At 42.6% G+C, this 22,245-nt stretch overlaps 1 protein-coding gene across 3 annotated transcripts in view; it reads right to left on the bottom strand.

The window, feature by feature from the left end:
* PARN (poly(A)-specific ribonuclease) overlaps positions 1 to 22,245 on the bottom strand; it is a 203,494-nt gene that overhangs the window by 143,325 nt on the left and 37,924 nt on the right. For all 3 annotated transcript variants that reach the window (XM_011983662.1, XM_011983663.1, XM_011983664.1), the window contains 5 exons: positions 18,238 to 18,281; positions 16,682 to 16,724; positions 16,280 to 16,355; positions 14,121 to 14,231; positions 12,788 to 12,857 (listed from right to left, as the gene is read on the bottom strand). In XM_011983662.1, coding sequence (XP_011839052.1) covers positions 12,788 to 12,857; positions 14,121 to 14,231; positions 16,280 to 16,355; positions 16,682 to 16,724; positions 18,238 to 18,281 — 344 coding nt within the window. The remainder of the gene's footprint in view (positions 1 to 12,787; positions 12,858 to 14,120; positions 14,232 to 16,279; positions 16,356 to 16,681; positions 16,725 to 18,237; positions 18,282 to 22,245) is intronic.

The following is a 22,245-nucleotide window of genomic DNA, read 5'->3' as shown; positions in this document are numbered from 1 at the left end:
CCGGATATGGTGGCATAAGTCTGTAATCCCAGCTACTCAGGAGGTTGGGACATGAGAATTGCTAGAGCCTCAGAGGTGGAGGTTGCAGTGAGCCAAGATCATGCCACTGCACTCCAGCCTGGGCGATAGAGGGAGACTCTGTCTCAAAAAATATATACTTTTTTTTAAAAAAATAAGAATTAAAAAAAAGAAATGAAACGAGAAACAAGATTTCCATTATTTTCTTCAAGTTCACTGCAGTGTAAGGCACAGTAACAACCACCCTCTCTGCATACCTACTACGTGCCACATCCAACACTAAGCAGCCTTATCAGTGCTGCTGCCCAACCAGGTAGAGATTATGATCTCCAGTTGACAGACGGAGAAACCTAGCTTTGGCAAGACAAATCTCCCACCCGGTGGCATCAACCCAACTGACCCACCCTGAAGCCTCAGCTCTTTCCCTTATACTCCTGCTGCCTTATGTATAAGCCACCCTAGCTGAGATGTTGCACAGATACACATCTATGTATCTTAAAGTTTATGTGCCCAAGGTGTAATCTAAACATAAGGCAATAATACAATTACAAAAGAAAAGTGCTCCAGGTGATGCAAAATATCATTGTTTTAATAAATTAAAATGTCAGTGAAGCAATGAGTTGCTCAAAAAGAAACAACTCACAAAAGGACAAATTCATAGCAGATTAGAGATAACCAGGAGCTGAGGAGAGGGAGAAGATAGGGTGTTACTGGCTTGCTGGTTACAGAGTTTCTGTTTGGAGTGATGAAAAAGTTCTGGAAACAGTGGCTACGGTTGAACAATATTGTGAATGTAATTAATGCCATCAAACTGTACATTTTAAATGGTTAAATGGCAAAAGTTGTTGTATATTTTACCAAATTAAAAAAAATTAATAATGTAATATCCCAAAAACCACTGAACTATATACTTTAAATAAGTAAACTATACGGCATGTGAATTTATATCTCAATAAAGTGGTTTTGAAATAGGAAAGAGGAGGCCAGGCGCGATGGCTCACACCTGTAATCCCAGCACTTTGACAGACCGAGGCAAGCGGATCACGAGGTCAGGAGTTCAAGACCAGCCTGGCCAACATGGTGGAATCCCGTCTCTACTGAAAATACAAAAATCAGAAGGGTGTAGTGGCACGTGCCTGTAATCCCAGCTACTCGGGAGGCTAGGGCAGAGAATTGCTTGAATCTGGGAGGCAATATCACATCACTGCACTCTAGGTTGGGTGGCAGAGTGAGACTCTGTCTCAGAAAAAAAAGAAGTAAAGAAAAAGGAAAGAGGGCCGGGCACTGTGGCTCACGCCTGTAATCCCACCACTTTGGGAGACAGAGGTGGGCGGATCATGAGGTCAAGAGTTCGAGACCAGCCTGTCCAACACGGTGAAACCCTGTCTCTACTAAAAGTACAAAAATGCATGGTGGTGTGTACTTGTAGTCCCAGCTACTTGAGAGGCTGAGGCCGGAGGATCACTTGAACCTGGGAGTTGGAGGCCGCAGTGAGCCAAGATCGTGCCACTGCACTCCAGCTTGGGCAACAAAGTGAGACTGTCTCAAAAAAAGAAAAAAAGAAAAGAAAAAAAAAAAGGGAAGAGGCTGGGCAGCGTGGCTCATGCCTGTAATCCTAGCACTTTGGGAGACTGAGGTAGGACGATCACTTGAGCCCAGGAGGTCAAGACCAGCAAGGGCAACATAGTGAGGCCCCCATCTCTATAAAAAAAAAAAAAAAAAAATTAGCCAGGCACAGTGGCATGCACCTTTGGTAGCTACATGGGAGGCTGAGGCAGGAGGATCACTTAAGCCCAGAAGGTTGAGGGTGCAGTGAGCCATGATGGCGCCTCTGCACTCCAGCCTGGGTGACAGAGCAAGACTCTGTCTCAAGTGAAAGAAAAAGAGAAGAATTAAAGTTAAAATTTAAGAAAGGAAAGAAACAGCTTCTAATAGTTCACTTAGAAGATGTATTTCTTTACTTCCTTTTCCCAATAAAAGTCTAAAACAGGGCCATGCGCGGTGGCTCACACCTGCAATTCCAACACTTTGGGAGGCCAAGGTGGGCAGTTCACTTGAGGTCAGGAGTTCAAGACCAGCCTAGCCAACTTACTGAAAGCCCATCTCTACCAAAAATATACAAATTAGCTAGGAGCGGTGGTGAGCACCTGTAATCCTAGCTATCAGGAGGCAGAGACAGAGATTGCAGTGAGCCAAGATTGCACCACTGCACTCCAGCCTGGGCAACAAAGCAAGACTCCAACTCAAAAAAAAAAAAAGTCTAAAACTGAAAACACAATACACAACTAAGAGTAAGAACTAACCATATGATTCAAAGGGGAGAAACAAAAAACAATAACGTATTCAATCTTCTCCCTGCATATTATTTAGTTACATGTAGGGTTTTTTTTGGGGGGGTCTCCTCCGCTTTCTGGTCAAGCCTCAATAATTCAAAACAAAGTCCTGTTTACTGGATGTACACAGTGCATCATACAGCATCTTCTATGAAAATAAAACAGCACTCCTTCTGTTCCCCACATCTAATCAGAGAAGCATCTCAAACTATGTCACCACAGCAGTGACAGCAGTGACAAGTTAACTGAGACCTATCATGTACCAGGCACTGTGCATTTTACACACACACTCTTATTTCATCCTCACAACAACCCTATCAAACAGGTTCTAATATTCTCAATTTACAGATGAGGAAGCTGAGGTAAAGAGAGGGTGAGTAACTTGCCCAAGATCACACAGGTAATAAGGAGCAGAGCTGGGATTCAACTGTACTATACTACGTACGCTCCATGAGATCCTGAAGTGAAGCAATTCTTCGAGAAAAATCAATCAAATGGCTTTTTAAATATTTAAATTCAAATGGAAACGAATCCTGTGGAGTGTTGTGACACTGAGAGCTATGCGCTTACCAACAGTAAAGCTATGTTAAAACTCGTGTTTATGTTGGGAAGCTGGAAGTCCCATGGAGGAGGGAGGTGGAATTACTGTAAGACTCAATTTAATACACAGCTCCTCTGTATGAGGGAGGGACAGGCCGGAGAGCAGAAGGTTAAGCGAGGGCTTCCTTGCAGGTGATCAGGCAGCACCCTCCAGGGAGACAGCTGGACACACGGGGTCCCTTAAGAACCCACTGCAACCCTGCATGCTGTGCTGCTGGGCACGAATGGCAGTTGTGGTAGTAAGTAGCAAATAAAGTCTTGCTCTGTCCATGACTGGCGAGAGGGCTGGGAAGAAATCTTTTCTTTCTTTTTTTTTGTCACCCAAAATAAGTTGACACTGGGAAGAAATCTTTAATCAGTTTAAAATCTCTCTGATGTTAAATGTCAAGCACGTGCATATTACAAGAAAAATCCAATTCGCTACCAGCATGCAATTGCTTTCTATGGAGAAAAAGGGAAACCACTGGTGTGCTTTTATTTCAGGCACCACAGGTTCCTTCCTCTCCCCTCTGTACATACAGCTGTTATGTATACCTATTCAACCCTCCATACACTGCTGCGTTATATTCACTTGAAAAACAAAACTTTAAAAAATGCTCCAAATCAAAGCCATCTTGCTTTTATTACATACCAATGTGACACAATCGTCATCTGATTTTTCACAGGCAAACACTAAAGGGTACGTACAAGCAAAAGTAAACACTTCACAATTGTTGCTACTACACTCCAATTTTATGTCCACAAGCTAACGAAGTTTCTTTTTCATTAAACTAAAAGATAAAACACATTCTGCTACCACCTCTACCTTTATTGAATCTCCTATCATGTTAGGTCTTCTTATATTTTTTATTTCTTTTTTTTTTTTTTTTTGAGACAGGATTTTGCTCTGTCGCCAGGCTGGAATGCAGTGCTGCAACCACGGATCACTGCAGCCTCAACCTCCTGGGCTCAAGCAATCCTCTTGCCTCAGCCTCCTGAGTACTGGGAATACAGACATGTGCCACTATCCTCAGCTAATTTTTTTTAAGAGATAGAGTCTCACTACGTTCCCCTGCCTGGTCTCAACTCCTGGCCTCAAGCGATCCACCTCCCTTGGCCTCCCAAAGTGCTAGGATTACAGGCATGAGCCACCATGCCCATCCTTATTTATTTATTTTTAATTAACAACTAAAAATTGTATATATTCATGTGTACAACATGTTCTGAAATATACATGCATTGTAAGATGACTAAATCAGGCTAACATATCCATTACCTCACATACTCACTTTTTGCAGTGAAAACACTTAAAACCCACTCTTCTGGTAATTTTCAAGTTTACAATACACTGTTAGTAACCACAGTCACCATGCTGTATAACAGATCTCTTGAATTTATTCCTGCTAACTGAAATGTTGTGTCCTTTGACCAGTATCTGCCCAATCCTCTCCGCATCCCTTATATTTCAAGAAAAGGAAAAGAATATATGCTGAGCACTTACTAAGTTCTAGGAACTATCCAAGTCCTTTCACATCTCACACAACCCTTATAACCTCGACGGAAGAGGATATGGTTTGGCTGTGTCCCCATTCAAATCTTACCTTGAATTGTAACTCTCACAATTCCCACATGTCGTGGGAGGAACGTGATGAGAGGTTATTGAATTACAGGGGTGGGTCTTTCCTGCACTGTTCTTTTGATAGTGAATGAGTCTCAAGAGATCTGATGGTTTTAAAAACAGGAGGTGCCCTGCACAAGCTCTCTTGTCTGCTGCCATGTGAGATGTGCTTTTTACCTTCCACCACGATTGTGAGGCCTCCTCAGCCACATGGAACTATAAGTCCAATAAACCTCTTTCTTTGGTAAATTGCCCAGTCTCAGCTATGTCTTTATCAGCAGCATGAAAATGGAAACTGGTACTGGGAGGGGGCACTGCTGAAAAGCTACCAAAAAATGTGGAAGTGACTTTGAAACTGGGTAACAGGCAGAGGCCAGAACAGTTTGGAGGACTCACAAGAAGAAAGAAAAATGTGGGAAAGTTTGGAACTCCCTAGAGACTTGGTGAATGGCTTTGATCAAAATGCTGATAATGATATGGACAATGAAATCCAGGTTGAGGTGGTCTCAGATGGAGATGAGGAACTTGTTGGGAACTGGAGCAAAGGTGACTCTTCTTATGTTTTAGCAGAAACTGGCAGCATTTTGCCCTTGCCCTAGAGATTTGTAGAACTTTGAGCTTGAGAGAAATAATTTAGGGTATCTGGCATTAGAAATTTCTAAGCAGCAAAGCATTCAAGAAGTGACTTGAGTGCTGTTAAAGGCATTCAGTTTTATGAGGGAAGCAGAACATAAAAGTTTGGAAAATTTGCAACCTGACAATGTGATAGAAAAGAAAATCCTGGCTGTGCGTGGTGGCTCATGCCTGTAGTTCCAGCACTTTGGGAAGCCAAGGTGGGTGGATCACGAAGTCAGGAGTTCAAGACCAGCCTGACTGACATGGTGAAATCCCATCTCTACTAAAAATACAAAAATTAGCCACACGTGGTGGCACATGCCTGTAATCCCAGCTACTCAGGAGGCTGAGGCGGGAGAATCACTTCAACCCAGGAGACGGAGGCTGCAGTGAGCCGAGATTTCACCACTGCACTCCAGCCTGGGCAACAGAGCAAGACTCCGTCTCAAAAAAAAAAGAAAAGAAAAGAAAATCCCATTTTCTGAGGAGAAATTAAGCTGGCCGCAGAAATTTGCATAAGGAACAAGCAGCCAAAGACAAAGGGGAAAATGTCTCCCAGGCATGTCAGAGGTCTTCAAGGCAGGCCCTCCCATCACAGGCCCGGAAGTTTAGGAGGAAAAAATGGTTTCATGGGTCAGGTCCAGGCACCCTCTGCTGTATGCAGTCCAGGGGCTTGGTGCCCTGCCTCCCAGCTGCTCCAGCCATGACTAAAAGTGGCCAAGGTACAGCTCAGGATGTTGCTTCAGAGGGTGGAAGCCCCAGGCCTTGGCAGCTTCCATGCAGCACTGAGCCTGCAGGCACACAGAAGTCAAGAATTGAGGTTTGGGGACCTCTACCTAGATTTCAGATGTATGGAAATGCGTGGATGCCCAGAAAGAAGTCTACTGCAGGTGTGGGCCCTCATGGAGAACTTCTGCTAGGGCTGTGAGGAAGGGAAATGTGGGGTCAGAGCCCCCACACAGAGTCCCTACTGGGGTACCACCTAGCGGAGCTGTAATAAGAGGGCCACTGTCCTTCAGACCCCAGAATGGCAGATCCACCAACAGTTTGCACCATGCGTCTGGAAAAGCCACAGACACTCAATACCAGCACATGAAAGGAGCTGGGAGGGAGGTTGTACCCCTGCAAAGCCACAGGAGCAGAGCTGCCCAAGACCGTGGGAACTTGCCTCCTGCATCAGCGTAACCTGAACGTGAGACATGGAGTCAAAGGAGATCATTTTGGAGCTTTAAGATTTGACTGCCCTTGGCCGGGCGCGGTGGCTCAAGCCTGTAATCCCAGCACTTTGGGAGGCCGAGACGGGCGGATCACGAGGTCAGGAGATCGAGACCATCCTGGCGAACATGGTGAAACCCCGTCTCTACTAAAAAATACAAAAAACTAGCCGGGCTGTAGTCCCAGCTACTCGGGAGGCTGAGGCAGGAGAATGGCGTAAACCCGGGAGGCGGAGCTTGCAGTGAGCTGAGATCCGGCCACTGCACTCCAGCCCGGGCGACAGAGCCAGACTCCGTCTCAGAAAAAAAAAAAAAAAAGATTTGACTGCCCTGATGGATTTCAGACTTGTGTAACTTGCCCAAGATCACACAGGTAATAAGGGCCTGTAGCCAATGACTCCCATTTGGAATGGCTGTATTTATCCCTGGCCTGTACCCCCGTTGTATCTAGGAAGTAACTAACTTGCTTGTGATTTTACAGGCTCATAGGTGGAAGGGAGGCTTACCTTGACTCAAATGAGAGTTTGGACTATGGACTTGTAAGTTAATGCTGAAAAAAGACTTTGGAGGACTGTTGGGAAGGCATGATTGGTTTTGAATTGTGAGGACATGAGATTTGGGAGGGGCCGAGGGTGGAATTATATGGTTTGGCTGTGTACCCACCCAAATCTCATCCTGAATTTTAACTCCCACAATTCCCACATGTTGTGGGAGGAACCCAATGGGAGGTGACAGAATTATGGGGCAGGTCTTTCCTGCACTGTTCTCGTGATAGTGAATGAATCTCACAAGATCTGATGGTTTTAAAAATGGGAGTTTCCCTGCACGAGCTCTCTTCTTTTGTCTGCTGCCATCTGAGACGTGGCTTTCACCTTCTGCCATGACTGTGAGGTCTCCCCAACCCCATGAAACTGTAAGTCCAATAAACCTATTTATTTTGTAAATTGCCCTGTCTCAGGTATGTCTTTATTAGCAGCATGAAAATGGACCAATACAGAAGATGAATTGTTTTATCCCCATTTTACACAGGAGAAAACATTTGTCTAAGAGCATATCATTCCTTGTCTCATCGGTAGCTCAGAAAGACCATAAAGCAGTGTCATTCCAGGAAGGCCTAGATTTCCAGGGGAACCCTGTTCAGATTCAAAACAAGGCAGCAGTCCTGTAGAGTAAACTGCAGGCATCTAGTTCATCTTAACACATTCCACTGCTTACTGAAAATAGCCAAAAGAGACCCGCTCATTCTTCCTCTTTCTAAGAACTGAGGTAAACAGAAAACAACCTTCCCAAAAACCTTCATAAAAGGGTCAAGGTGTCTTGACAAAACCAAAGACAGTTAACAAAACATAAGGCAAATGTCTGGTTTTGTGCTTTCTATTGTACAATAAAAAGCAAAAGCAGAGAGTATTTTCAGCTCTTAGATTTTAGATCTGCATTTGACCAAAGGATCTTAACATTAAATCTGGTTTTCAATGCATTGATTAAAACTGACCAAGGTTATAAAAGGAGGTAAATCATTTCCTGACGAGAGAGCCTCCAATATAAACAAAGAGTGTATTCCACACAGGCTGTCATTAGCAGTGGCGTAATCCTCATTTCCAAGGCTCAATTCTCTCATGACTTTCCTCCTGATTCCAAAAAAAGCAAAGAGGACTATGGGAGGTGCCCAGGCCATGAAAAAGACAAAATGGCACCACACAAAACCCTCATTGGACATTCTTCTAGACCAGTATGGCTTATAAAAACACCTCATATCACATTCAGTCTTTGCATACTGATTAAGCAACAGTGTTCTCAGGATTTCCTCAATAGTTGACTTGATAAAGCTTCCCAAAATGGCATAACTGATGCTACTAAATGTTAATTTAGAATAACGCAGAAATAAGTGAAGTTTACTTCCCCTCGAGGTTTACTTTTTAAATGTTAAGTCTAGTGAGAGCAAAATAATATATGATTTGTATATGTGGGCAGTTTAATGTCCACCCAAATTTATGTTATGAGTATGCATGTTTGGTAAAGGTTACATTTAGAAAAGTGCGGTGTCAAAATAAATTAATCTTCAGAAAATCTTGCATATTTTTCTAAAATCATCAGCTTGAGATAATGTTGGGGGCAACTACCGAATGTTTTCCTACAAGGGTAACCATGAAAAATGACAAAAAGCAAGGTTGAATATCCTAAATCACCTGCAAGTAAGTAAAAACAAGGTCAATATTAACACAGAAAGAGATGTCAAAAGAAGCAATTGTTTTTCCTTTTTTCTTTTTGGTCTCCTGTTCCCAGACTCAAGTGATCCTCCTGCCTCGGCCTCCCGAGTAGCTGGGACTACATGTGTGTGCACCCCCCACATCCAGCTAATTTTTGTATTTTTTGTAAAGATGGGGTTTTGCCACATTGTCCAGGCTGCTCTCAAACTCCTGGGCTCAAGCAACCCTCCTCTCTCACCTTCCCAAAATAGTGGGATTACAGGCATGAGTCACTGCACCCGGTCCAGAAAACTCACTTTACTTACTTACTTGCTTATGTATTTACTTTTGAGATGGAGTCTCACTCTCGTTGCCCAGGCTGGAATGCAGTGGCACGATCTCGGCTCACTGCAAACTCTGCCTCCTAGGTTCAAGCAATTCTCCTGCCTCACCCTCCCCAGTAGCTGGGAATACAGACACCGTCACCATGCCCAGCTAATTTTTGAATTTTTAGTACAGACTGGGTTTCGCCATGTTAGCCAGGCTGGTCTCGAACTCCTGACCTCAGGTGATCCGCCCACCTCGGCCTCCCAAAGTGTTGGAATTACAGACATGGGCCAACGCATCTGGCCATAAAACCCGCTTTCTAAGTGGGTTAAGAATGAATGCCTATACTTAACCAAGTTATTCCAATAAATAATAATAAAAACAGGCCAAGTATGGTGGCTCACACCTGTAATCCCAGCACTTTGGGAGGCCGAGGCAGGTGGATCACCTGAGGTCAGGAGTTTGAGACCAGCCTCGCCAACGTGGTGAAACCCTGTCTCTACTAAAAATACAAAAATTAGCAGGGTGTGGTGGTGCAAGCCTGTAGTCCCAGCTACTCGGGAGGCTGAGGCAGAAGAATCACCTGAACCTAGGAGGTGGAGGTTGCAGTTAGCTGAGATCGCACCACTGCACTACAGCCTGGGTGACAGAGTGAGACTCTGTCTCACAAAAAAAAAGTAATAAAAACAGTTCTTATTTTATTTCAAATCTTGCAGGAATATTTTTCCTTCAGTGATGAAGAAATATTCTTCCTTTACAGATTGGAAAAAAATAGACCAAAAAATCACAGAAGGATTCCCGAATCCCACCTCCTATTCAACTATTCTTGGTATGCATCTAGGTTTTGGCAAAAAAATTCTGAATGGACAGATTTCCCAATTTAAAATAAAGCTATGTATTTACTGTCTAGTTCTTTTTGGTTATAGTCCCGCACAGTATTAGCAATATTAGATTCATCAACAAATACAGAAAGTCTCAGTTAGCATTTTTTTTCCTTTTTTTTGAGAGGGAGTCTCACTCTGTTGCCCAGGCTGGAGTGTAGTGGTGTGATCTTGGCTCACTGCAGCTTCCGCCTCCTGGTTTCAAGCGATTCTCCTGCCTCAGCCTCCCAAGTAGCTGGGAATACAGGCTAATTTTTGTACTTTTAGTACAGACTGGGTTTCACCATGCTGGCCAGGCTAGTCTCGAACTCCTGACCTCAAGTGATCTGCCCGCCTTGGTCTCCCAAAGTGCTGGGATTACAGGCGTGAGCCACCATACCCAGCCAGCTAAGTTTTTAAATCAAAGTTTATTTTGATTGCTCTGAATGTTGGTCACACACATGACTGATAAACTAAATGCAGCCCACATCTAACCCAGTTTGTATCCAACATCTGATTTTATAAGGAGCTGACCTTAGTGGAGAAGCAGGATCACTGTTTTAATATTTACACTGTGTAAATATTTACAAATGACTACTCAGGAGACTGAGGTGGAAGGATCACTTGAGCTCAGGAGGTGGAGGCTGCAGTGAGCTGAGATCATGCCACTGTGCTCCAGCCTGGGCAAAAGAGCAAGACCCTGCCTCAAAATAGTAACAATGATAATGATAATAATAATACAAATGAGTCAACATCTCTCAGTTGAAAAATGCTGCAGAACAATGACTTTAACATCAAGTACATAAAAACGTAAGGAACAATCATAATCAGACCTATATTTAGCTGGCCACAGTGGTTCACACCTGTAATCCCAGCACTTTGGGAGGCTGAGGCAGACAGATAACCTGAGGTAGGGAGTTCGAGAGCAGCCTATTCAGAATGGTGAAACCCCATCTCTACTAAAAATATAAAAATTAGCCAGGTGTGGTAGTATATACCTGTAGTTCCAGCTACTCCAGAGGCTGTGGCAGGATTGCTTGAACCCAGGGGGCAGATATTGCAGTGAGCTGAGATTGTGCCACTGCACTCCACACTCCAGCCTGGGTGACACAGTGAGACTCCATCTCAAAAAAAAAAAAACCAAAAAACTATATTTAACATCACCTGTGGGTTCCGTGATCTATGGCATAGGCTACGTTTCCAAAGACAAACACTGCCCCCAAAAATAAAAGAGCTAAGAAAATCATGTTTTACTCTTAAGGAACTAGAAACAGCAAGGACTTGTGGTTAGCAGAATTAATTTTCCACACAGAAAAATTCGCCTTAATTTCCAATATATACTATATTGTTACTGAGTTCAATGTATATGAAAGACATACACATTTATCTCTGAACTTTCACAGAAAACAAGAAAAAAGATTTTTAAAAAATTAGAAGGCATAATATGATAAAATTCACAAACTCAGACAACAACTCAGCACCTCAGGAATCCAGATGTTTAGAACTGACATGGGTGTCTGCAGCACGCCACCTAAGCACAAGCATTTATACAGACATCTGAAGGAGACAGTACAGTATTCTCACCCAGCAAAGCAATGATAGGACTGTTAACAACTGCACAGAATGTAAGGAAATGATGTAACCAACACAACACTGAAATAGTGATTTCTTTTGGTGTTACTGATAGTCATGGGCTGCCTTGTTCTGTGTCTGGCTTGCGCAGAACCTCTAGAACAAACCCTGCCTTAGAGCTCAGGGAAAGATGATGCTTTAGGGTTCTGGCACAGAACCAAACTGTAGTCTGCTCAAGGATCACATCCTTAACTTCAGTCTCAGCTTTGCTAAGCAAGCACAAAACACACTTTGAAGTAACAACCTTGAGATTGTTTAATCACTCTAACTGCTTACAACAATGAGGATACAAGAGCAAGCCTTTACTTCATTAAGTCCATTCAGATGAGGGCTCAGGATGTAATCGCAATCAAAACTTCACGGATTCCTTTTTTTTTTTTTTCTTTTTGAGATGGGGTCTCACTCTGTCACCCAAGGCAGGAGTGCAGTGGTGCGATCATGGTTCACTGCAACTTCTGCCTCCTGGGTTCAATCTATTGTCCTGTCTCAGCCTCCCAAGTAGCTGGGATTACAGGTGCCTGCCACCATACCCAGCTAGTTTTTGTATTTTCAGTAGAGACAGGGTTTCACCACATTGGCCAGGCTGGTCTCAAATTCTTGGCCTCAAGTGATCCGCGAACCTTGGCCTCCCAAACTGCTGGGATGACAGGCATGAGCCACGGCGCCCAGGCCAAAACCTCAGATTTCTTAAAAACCATTTATAGAACCAACACCTTCTTAGACACAATATTATTCAATCAGATAATAATGCAAGCATAAATAATCATCTCACCTGTCAAATTTGTTAGGGGTTGGGTGGCACCATACATAAACATCAACTTCATAGGAAATTTTTTTTTTTTTTTGAGACAGAGTTTTGCTCTGTTGCCCAGGCTGGAGTGCAGTGGCGCAATCTCAGCTCACTGCAACCTCTGCCTCCCGGGTTGAAGCAATTCTCCCACCTCAGCCTCCCAAGTAGCTGGGATTACAGGCACTCGCCACCACACCTGGCTAATTTTTGTATTTTTAATAGAGACGAGGTTTCACCATATGGCCAGGTTGGCCTCGAACTCCTGACCTCAAGTGATCTGCCCACCTCAACCTCCCAAAGTGCTGGGATTACAGGCGTGAGCCACCGCGCCCAGTCCCTCATAGGAAATTTAAATGCCAGAACTACCAGTTCTTTTCCTTGGAAGAGATGCAGTACATCTAGCAATGTTCTTTTTTTTTTTAAGCCTATATTTTTAATACATTTGTTCCCCAAAAGGTCAATTTCTACTTTCAAAAAACATCTGAGTCACTCGAGATGAAAAATATTTTATCTAAAAATGTGCTATAGCTCCCAATAACTCCAAACTGACATCCCAAAATATGAGGCTGTTCGACAATGACAGAACTTGGGAACTGGAACTCTCTGATTACTTACTTGTTAAAAAAAGGTTCGATGAGTTTTGATCTGGCAGACACATGAATTTTTGGAGGGCTGAGAAAAGAACCTAATGAAGAAAAGAAGAGAGGCATTATTATTCATAGTCACATAGACAACGCCTGAAAGTTCAGACCAAAACAGATTTAAATTAACAGCATGGTTCAACAAAGGTGAAAGGTATTCTCTCTTTTTTTTTTTTTGAGTGGGAGTTTCACTCGTTGTCCAGGCTGGAGTGCAATGGCGTGATCTCGGCTCACTGCAACTTCCGCCTCCCGGGTTCAAGTGATTCTCCTGCCTCAGCCTCCTGAGTACCAAGGATTACAGATATGCGCCACCATGCCTGGCTAATTTTGTATTTTTTAGTGAAGACAGGGTTTCTCCACATTGGTCACGCTGGTCTCAAACTCCTAACCTCAGGTGATCCACCCACCTCGGCTTCCCAAAGTGCTGGGATTACAGGCATGAGCCGCCGCACCTGGCCTGTGAAAGATGTTCTTATGGACCAAGTACCGTACCACAGGAAGTGTCAGTGGTTTTTCTTGCAGATTCCCCCTCCCCTCATCTCCTCCCACTCCTACCTCAAAACCCTCCCACTTCTAACTGGATGAGTGGATCCCAAGGAAATGGTAGTGCTATAGGTTCGATGTCTGGGTCCCCCTAAAATTCGTATGTTGAAGCCTAATCCCCAATATGATGGTGTTTGGAAGTGAGACCTTTGGGAAGTGATTAGGTCATGAGGGAATTACTGCCCTTATAAGAAGGGTCAGGAGGCCGGGTGTAGTGGCTCAAGCCTGTAATTCCAGCACTTTGGGAGGCTGAGGTAGGAAGATCACTTGAGCCCAGAAATTCTAGACCAGCCTGGTTAACATAGCAAGTCCCTGTCTCTATAAAAAAATTAAAAAGTTAGCCGGGCATGGTGATGCACACCTGTAATCCTGGCTACTTGGGAGGCTAAGGTGGGAGGATCTCTTGAGCCCAGGAGTTCAGGGTTGCAGTAAGCTACGATTGTATCACTGTACTTCCAGCCTGGGTGACAGAGTGAGACCCTGACTCTTAAAGAAGAGTTGGCACAGCTTCTGCTCTCTCGGCTCTCCACCATGTAAGGACATAAGAAGGCAGCCATCTGCAAACCAGGAAATGGGCTCTCACCAGACACTAGGTCTGCTGGCAACTGGGTCTCGGACTTCCCAGCCTCCAGAACATGAGAAATAAATGCCTGTTGTTTAAGCCCCACAGTCTACGGTAATTTATTACAGCAGCCTAAGCCAGGAGACAGGTAAGATCCACCCTAGATCACTGCGTGTTTGACTGAAACACATGCAATGCGTACCTAGGTAATTGGCCATGGAGATGAAGCACAGCCCTGTGATGTAGGCATCGTAGCCTGCCTCGTGGAGTTGTTCAGAGGCTGTGTCATAACTTGGAAAACCTTCGGCACTTTCTAAGAAAAAAAGGAAAAAGTTTTCCTCAAAACAAACACTAGTAAGCACACTGCCCTACCAATCCAAATTGCATTAGTATATGCTAGAGAAATATCCTAAATAGGCAGAAAAAAAAGCTATCTGTTTCTTAATTCTCTCCATATGAGACCTTAAAATATAAGATAACAGAGTCACTGAAAAGGAGGACTTTGATCTAGGATACAGAAATGCCTCAGTTACATTACGAAGGACTCAGCTGTGGGCTTTCTCATCCCACACTGGTGGGTGCTATTTATGATCATCCATAACTCGCTCTAGGACAATTATTCCTCTTTTGCTTGCTTTCTAAGGCCATGAAAAGGATATTCTTCCCTTATACAAGATGGTCACATCAGGACACAACAGACGATTCAGAGTAAAGATTAAGAGCACAGGCTCTGGAGTCACACTGAGTTCGAACCTCTGCTCCGCCACTTATTTGCTGTATGACGTTGGGCAAGTCACTTCATCTCTAAGCTTCCAGTTTTGTAAAATGGAGATGATAATCAAATCTTCTTCAAAAGGTTATTGTTAGGATCAGATGAGATAGTATAAGTTAAACTCTTACCTAGTGCTTGGTACACAGTAAGTGCTCAAAAACTGTTATCTATCAATACCTGAGGTAACCCTCCCCCCAAAAAACAGAAGACTGCAATTCAGTATCGACAGCTCCAACTCACTACTATCCTCTACTATGTTCCTAAGCTTAGAGATCAAAAGGTGACAGCATAACCAACTCCAAAAATAAATTGAACTTGCTATAATGCTGGCCTTGGATCATGGAGCCACTTTACAGCAAAGACCACTTTATATATAATATGGTTCTTTTGTGACATTGATAAATACAGATGTGACCAGATAAACTCTAAGAGGAATGACCTGCTTTAGACTGAATTTTCTACCAGATGCCACTATTTCATATGGAAAAAATAAGTTAAAACTTTAACTCATAAATAATTATATCCTAGAACCATTCTGGAAATGAAGGTTACTACAACACAGAAATAAAAAGCATAAATGGAAATTAACAATGAAGACTGTAACTGTTTTTATGTCAATACAATGCTCTTTAAGTAAGAATTCTTTAACTCCATATTAAATATTAGACTTGATGCCTTTAAAAAAAAGCCTTTTCACATGGTAGCCACCTAAGTAATATCTTCCGCTCCATCATCAACGGAGACACGTTCTTTCCAAAATCAATTATTTCCATTATATTGTTATAGAAAAGGTCTAGGTTTTCTCCCCCAATGGCCCCACCACCACTTTTCTTAATTCCTTTCTTGGACTATTACCCAGAAAGAGGCAAATAACTGTAATCTTGGCTGCTTTAATACCTCGCATTATCAATTTCTAAACCATTAGTCCTATTATCCATGTCTTTAGCAGTTTTCAGGCTATAGGTAATGGCTTGCTAATCACCGTATCAGCAGCACAATCAGGTTAACAGGGACCAAGGAAGTAGCACCTGGAAGGCTCTCCACACACCTTGGTGGTGGCTAGAGGTGGCAAAACACCACCATCTCATCTCCCTACTTCTGGTTTTCCTCAGTGCTCCTGTTTCCACTCTGAAACCAGCTGATAAGGAGGCAGGGTGGGGACTTGCCTTAATCTCATCTGTAAATCCAGTTGTTGGGCTTTTCTGAGATGGAAAATATATTTTTTACTCTACCCCTGGTGATTAATCACTAGCTCTTTGTCTCTGCTTAAATAATGTATGAAAGAATAGAAGGGCACATCAAGTTTTAGGAGAATTCCATACATTAGGAAATAAAAGCCTTGACGCTTTAATTGTTAAAATTCTCAAAGAATGGCTATTCAACTCCATTAACATAAAATAGATGTAGAATTAAAAGACCATCTTTATTCAAAAAACAGTAATTCTACACAAGACATGTCCAAGTGAATTCAGCCAAAATCTATAAATGAACAATACGGTTTCCAGAGCCATTCTGCTTTTCTTCTACAATATACATCAATAATTATTACCAAGAGTTTGGAGGGTTTCGGGTTTGTTTAATATTCTCACCAACTTTAGGAGGGCTGAAAGGTGTCTCTTTTAAACGCTTTTCCAATTCCGCAAGGGATGTGTTGTTAATGATATCCTGCAAACCAGGAAGCAAAGAATTATGAGATTTCATCATCTAAGTACAATATATTAAAGAGATTCACTAACACCCCTCCAAAGAAAAGACAGCATCTAGTACTGCCTCGTGTTCTTTAAAGAAACACAGAAGTCTTCGTTTTTTTCCAATGTGAAAGAGAAGCAGCTAGTTTAATTTTTATAATATACAAAGTATAACCAAATGAATGAAGATCTTTACAGATGCATTAAATACCTCCAAACCTTCTGCCAGAAGGCAATATTGTTCTGGCATTTATTTCACTCAGTAATATGCAGTCACTTTATAAAGTAGCAAATGAATAATACCTTAAAAGGTTGTGTGCTGGCCATCAATTTAGTATCCAAGAGTCTAAAAAGAATTTTTAACAAGGTAAACAAAATGTGTATCAATGTTTAAAATGTCTTTTACTCACACATGTAAGCTACTTAAAATACTTAATACATAAAATACATACTTAAAACATAAAATATTTAACACATAAAATACTTAAACACAGACAAAGGAATTAAACACATCAGTCATTTTGAACCTAGCACCAGCATCCCTGCTACATTGGAGTAGGTACTCAGTCCCATCATCAGCAACTTCATTGAGCAACTGCAGGAGAGTCCACACTTGGAGTACAAATTCTAGATTCACCTGGATCCTGAGAGAGCCCGGTGAACTCAAGGGTGAGTCAAATACTCCCATATGGTTTTACGTGGTTCAAATACTGCTGCCGGTCTACCATTCCCAAACTGCTACCATCTACTCCTACTCCTCAGGTTTGTAAACTATAAATTCTTCTGGAGGGCCAAAATCTGCAATAAGTAGTTTCATGCTGTTGTTTTTATTTCTTATTCTGTTTCAGAGATCAGAAATACCAAAAGGGGAGGGTGGGGAGAAACCCACACAAAAACTCTATTTCTCTATCTTTTTTTTCATATAAATGTGAACAGAGTGGGTAACAAGACAGAAATAAGCCCAGCTGAAAGAGAAACTGCTCGAACACCATGCCTATCCCTCTTCAAACAGGTCCTAAAACACAAACACTTGTTCTGTAAGCTCCACATGGCTGACCTGTGATGTCTGAGACATATGTGACATGTGACCTATCAGAACAAGGGTGCAATACTAACTGTGGAAAACACCAACAGGAAAAGGCACCGACTTGAAGTGGATGAAAAAAAAAAAATCTCTAGCCAGACAGACAGTACTTGACTGACTCTTGAACACTCTCAATTGGACACTTCAATAGTTACAAGGTACATCCTACAAGCAAGACAGACAAGAGCCATCTCAAGGAGGCTTCACCAGTTCTTCAGAAAGCAAGATGAGGGATAAGAAAAAAGGAGTCTCTGTCTACTTTCACTGTCAGTTCAAACTGTGATTTTTCGATAAGAAGACCAATCATAAATTATAAAAAGCAAGCCATCACAACATTGCAGCTATTAAGTAAGCTCCAGGCTTATATGAACATGATCTAATGGTTTTAACAAATTACTATATACCTATTTGCATTGTGTATGTATGTCACAATGACTTTTTTTTTTTTTTTTTTTTGAGACAGGATTTCACTCTGTCACCCAGGCTGGAGTACAGTGGCACTATTATGGCTCACTGCAGCCTGGACCTCCTGGGTTCAAGCAATTTACTCACCTCAGCCTCCTGAGTAGCTGGACCACACATATCCCACCACACCCAGCTAATTTTTTATTTTTTGTAGAGATGTGGTTTCACTATGTTGCCCAGGCTGCTTCTGAACTCCTAGGCTCAAGTGATCCTCCCACCTCAGTCTCCCAAAGGGGTGGGATTATAGGTGTGAGCCACTGTGCCCAGTTGACTCTTTTAAATGAAAGACAAATCCTCAAAGAAAGCTTACCTGGGGAAAACACATGTTGTCATCTCTTTAAACTCACTTAAGTCCTAAAGAACAAGAGAAGGACTTGTTACAATTTTCCTAATACACTTGCAGTATTAAAAAACATGTAAACAGCTCAAGTTCCATAGCTGTCTTCTCAAACAAGCTGTTGGAGCCCTTAAGCTAAACTACAAAACCCATTTCTAGTTAACAAGTACTAAAATAAAAAAAAAAAAAAAACCTTCCCAATTTCCTCACTCATTGGGAACCATATAACCTGATAACTAACTTCTGCATAACCAAAACAACAAATTTAAGCATTTAATAGTTGAAATTGGGAAGAGGTGGGGGGGTTCCAATAAAATGTTAAAAACTACATATTTGAGAGGCCTATAATAAATCCAGAAAACTTCCAGTAATAGCTAACAGGCTGCGATCTACCACACAAATTTATCATAACAATGAGACAAGCAGAGTCATTAAAATTAAATGGTTTATACAGGAAATGGGCATACTATAAACTAGCTTAGACCTTTCCTGAGATCACCTTTGAAATGTTAGTAAAAATGGCCTTGGAAACACAGGCCTTTCAATACACATATGATTCCTGTTTCAACTCCAGAAAATTGCTCAAGAGGCACTAATAGCTGAAATGAGAGTCCTCTAATTTTGAATTAACTCATTTACATACATAATTGCCATGCTAGACTGAGTAGTCATACTCCTGACCCTTTGTAAACTACACTTCTCTTCAATGTTATTCATGCCTCATAGGAAACTGCTGTTTCCAACTAGCTTTTTTTTTTTTTTTTGAGATGGAGTCTGCCTCTGTCGCCCAGGCTGGAGTGCAGTGGTGCAATCTCGGCTCAATGCAAGCTCCGCCTCCCGGGTTCACGCCATTCTCCTGCCTCAGCCTCCCGAGTAGCTGGGACTACAGGCGCCGCCACCACGCCCGGCTGATTTTTTGTATTTTTAGTAGAGACGGGGTTTCACCGTGTTAGCCAGGATGGTCTCGATCTCCTGACCTCATGATCCGCCCGCCTCGGCCTCCCAAAGTGCTGGGATTACAGGCGTGAGCCACTGCGCCCGGCTCCAATTAGCTTTTCAAGCCTGTAAATACAGACTGTATTTAGCTAGCTTGATATATTTACCATTGAAAAGCTTCGATGGCTATAGTTAAATTAATGGGCAAAGTATGAACAGGCGGTTTGAATGCAAAGTCAAAAAAATGTAGTAATTTGTAATCTCTCAATACCACTAGAAAGCTTTACAAGCAAGGAACAAGGAGAATTACAGCTACCTCCAAGGCCAACATATAGCACAGTTCTAGACCAGCGTCTTCTAAAAGGTCATGCTCAAATATCAAGATGGTTCATAAGAAAACACTCTCCCCTAAAAGGCAACTGCAAAATATGGATTCTTTAGTGTCCTTTTAAATGTAAATTTTGATACCAGTGCATGTAAAAGTTCTACCTTTTTACTGAGTCAGGGTCTCACTATGTTGCCCAGACTAGCCTTGAACTCCCAGACTCAAGCAATTCTCCTGTAACAGCCTCTCAAGTAGCAGGTAGGCACCACCACACCCAGCCTTCTAATTTATTAGGCTTTCTAATTTATTCTCATCACTTCTTCTAAAGGTAGATGGAAAAAAACAAAACAAAACATTTTCTCTCTCTGGCAATGCCAGAACATAAAGAAGTTAAGTAACTTACCCAGGTAGCCTTAGTAATAAAGTGACGAATAAAACTGCGTATCCTAACCCACTTACTACTCTACAACAAATTACTTGCTCCTTCTACCAGAATTTAATTAAAGACCACTTTCGTTCCACTTAACATTCATTAACTGCTTACATGCAATGTGTTATGTTAGGCACTTAGACACAGACAACAAAATGGCTATACCCCTTGTCCAAGGAGCTAACCACCTAGAAGGGGGTTATGCTGTATAATATAAGACAAAATTTATGTAACATAGAGAGGTACAATGTTCTATGGGAGTTCAGAGAAAGGAAAGATCACCTCTTGGGCAAGGTAGCAGGCAACAAAAACTTCACGGAGGAGGCAAAAGCTGCACCATGGAAAGTTAAGGGAAAGTTGTGAACAACACTGAGAACAACAAAAGAAAATTCAAGTTGGAAGAAATTAAACAAAGCACCTCTTAGGGAACAAATAAGTCAGTCTTGGAAAAAGGAGAGTAACAAACAAGTGATTAGACTCCACAGAAAGGTTGGGCTGGATCACAGAAAAGCCTGATATGCAGGGGTAAAAACACTCAACTGCCTAGAAAACAAAGAGTGTGGGATTAATTTAGAATTTTCAGCAGGTTCAGCGACAGAAACGGAGCCATACATCAGAAGATTACAAAACTGGCAGTCGGGAGATACTTCATTCATTAAATCGATATTTAATGCCTTCTAGTGCCAAGCTCTACTCAGTATTCAAAACACCTAGAAGCACAGAATTAAATACATTTTCTTCTTGCCTTCCTGATAACTTCATTGCTTTAAAGATCAAAAAGGGCTGGGCATGGTGGCTCATTCCTGTAATCCCAGCACTTTGGAAGCCCGAGAGGGTGGATCACTTGAGGCCAGAAGTTTGAGACCAGCCTGGCAAGCATGGTGAAATCCCATCTCTACTAAAAAAAAAAATACAAAAATACAAAAATTAGCCAGATGTGGTGGCATATACCTTACCCAGCTACTCGGGAGACTGAGACATGAGAATCACTTGAACCTGGGAGAGGGAGGTTGCAGTGAGCCAAAAAATCACACCACTGCACTCCAGCCTGGCGACAGAGTGAGACTCTGTCTCAAAAAATAAATGAACAGGCTGGGCGTGGTGGCTCACACCTGTAATCCCAGAGTTTTGGGAGGCCAAAGCAGGTTGGTGGATCACTTGAAGTCAGGAGTTCAAGACCAGCCTGGCCAACATGGTGAAACTCCTTCTCTACCGAAAATATAAAAATTAGCTGGGCATGGTGGCAGGTGCCTATAATCCCAGCTACTTAGGAGGCTAAGGCAGGAGAATCGCTTGAATCCGTAGGCAGAGGTTGTGGTGAGCCAAGATCGCGCCACTGCACTCCACCCTGGGTCACAGAGCAAGACTCTGTCTCAAAACTAACTAACTAACTAAATAAATAAATAAATAATAAAGCTTAAACAGTCAAGAGAAGAGCTGCTACTTTGATTTACTTGGCCAATAAGAAGTGGGTGATCTGGCCAGGTGCGGTAGCTCACATCTATAATCTTAGCACTTTGGGAGACTGAGGTGGGCCGAACTCTTGAGCACAGGAGTTCAAGACCAGCATGGGCAAATGGTGAGATCATGTCTCTACAAAACTTACAAAACAGTCAGGCGTGGTGGCATGTACCTGTGGTCCCAACTACTCGAGAGGCTGAGGTAGGAGTACCACTTGAGCCCGGGGAGTTGAGGCTACAGTGAGCCATGATCGCGCCACTGCATTCCGGCCTGGGTGACAGAGCAAGACACTCTCCCAGAAAAGAAAAAAAAAAAAAATGGCTGGGCATAATGTCTCACGCCTATAATCGCAGCACTTTGGGAGGCCCAAGCAGGCAGATCACCTAAGGTCAGGAGTTCGAGACCAGCCTGGCCAACATGGCGAAATCCCATCTCTACTACAAATACAAAAATTAGCTGGGCATGGTGGCAGGCGCCTGTTTATTCTAGCTACTCAGGAGGCTGAGGCAGTAGAATCGCTTGAACCTAGGAGATGGAAGTTGCAGTGGGCCGAGACTGCACCACTGCATTCCAGCCTAGGTGACAGAGTAAGATTCCATCTTAAAAAAAAAGGTATGAAAGAGAAGAAAAAAGAAAAGAAAAAAAAACAGAAGTGGGGTGATATAAAATAAACATTAGCTCATTAGACTTAAGAAATGCAAATCCAGGCCTAGCGCAGTGGCTCATACCTGTAATCCCAGTACTTTGGGAGGCAGAGGCAGGTAGATCCTGAGGTCAGGAGCTCAAGACCAGCCTGGCCACCATGGTGAAACCCTGTCTCTACTAAAAA

The sequence above is a fragment of the Mandrillus leucophaeus genome, unplaced genomic scaffold (assembly GCF_000951045.1).
Source record: "Mandrillus leucophaeus isolate KB7577 unplaced genomic scaffold, Mleu.le_1.0 Scaffold253, whole genome shotgun sequence".
Lineage (NCBI taxonomy): Eukaryota > Metazoa > Chordata > Mammalia > Primates > Cercopithecidae > Mandrillus > Mandrillus leucophaeus.
This window is presented reverse-complemented; position numbering and strand designations above follow the sequence as displayed.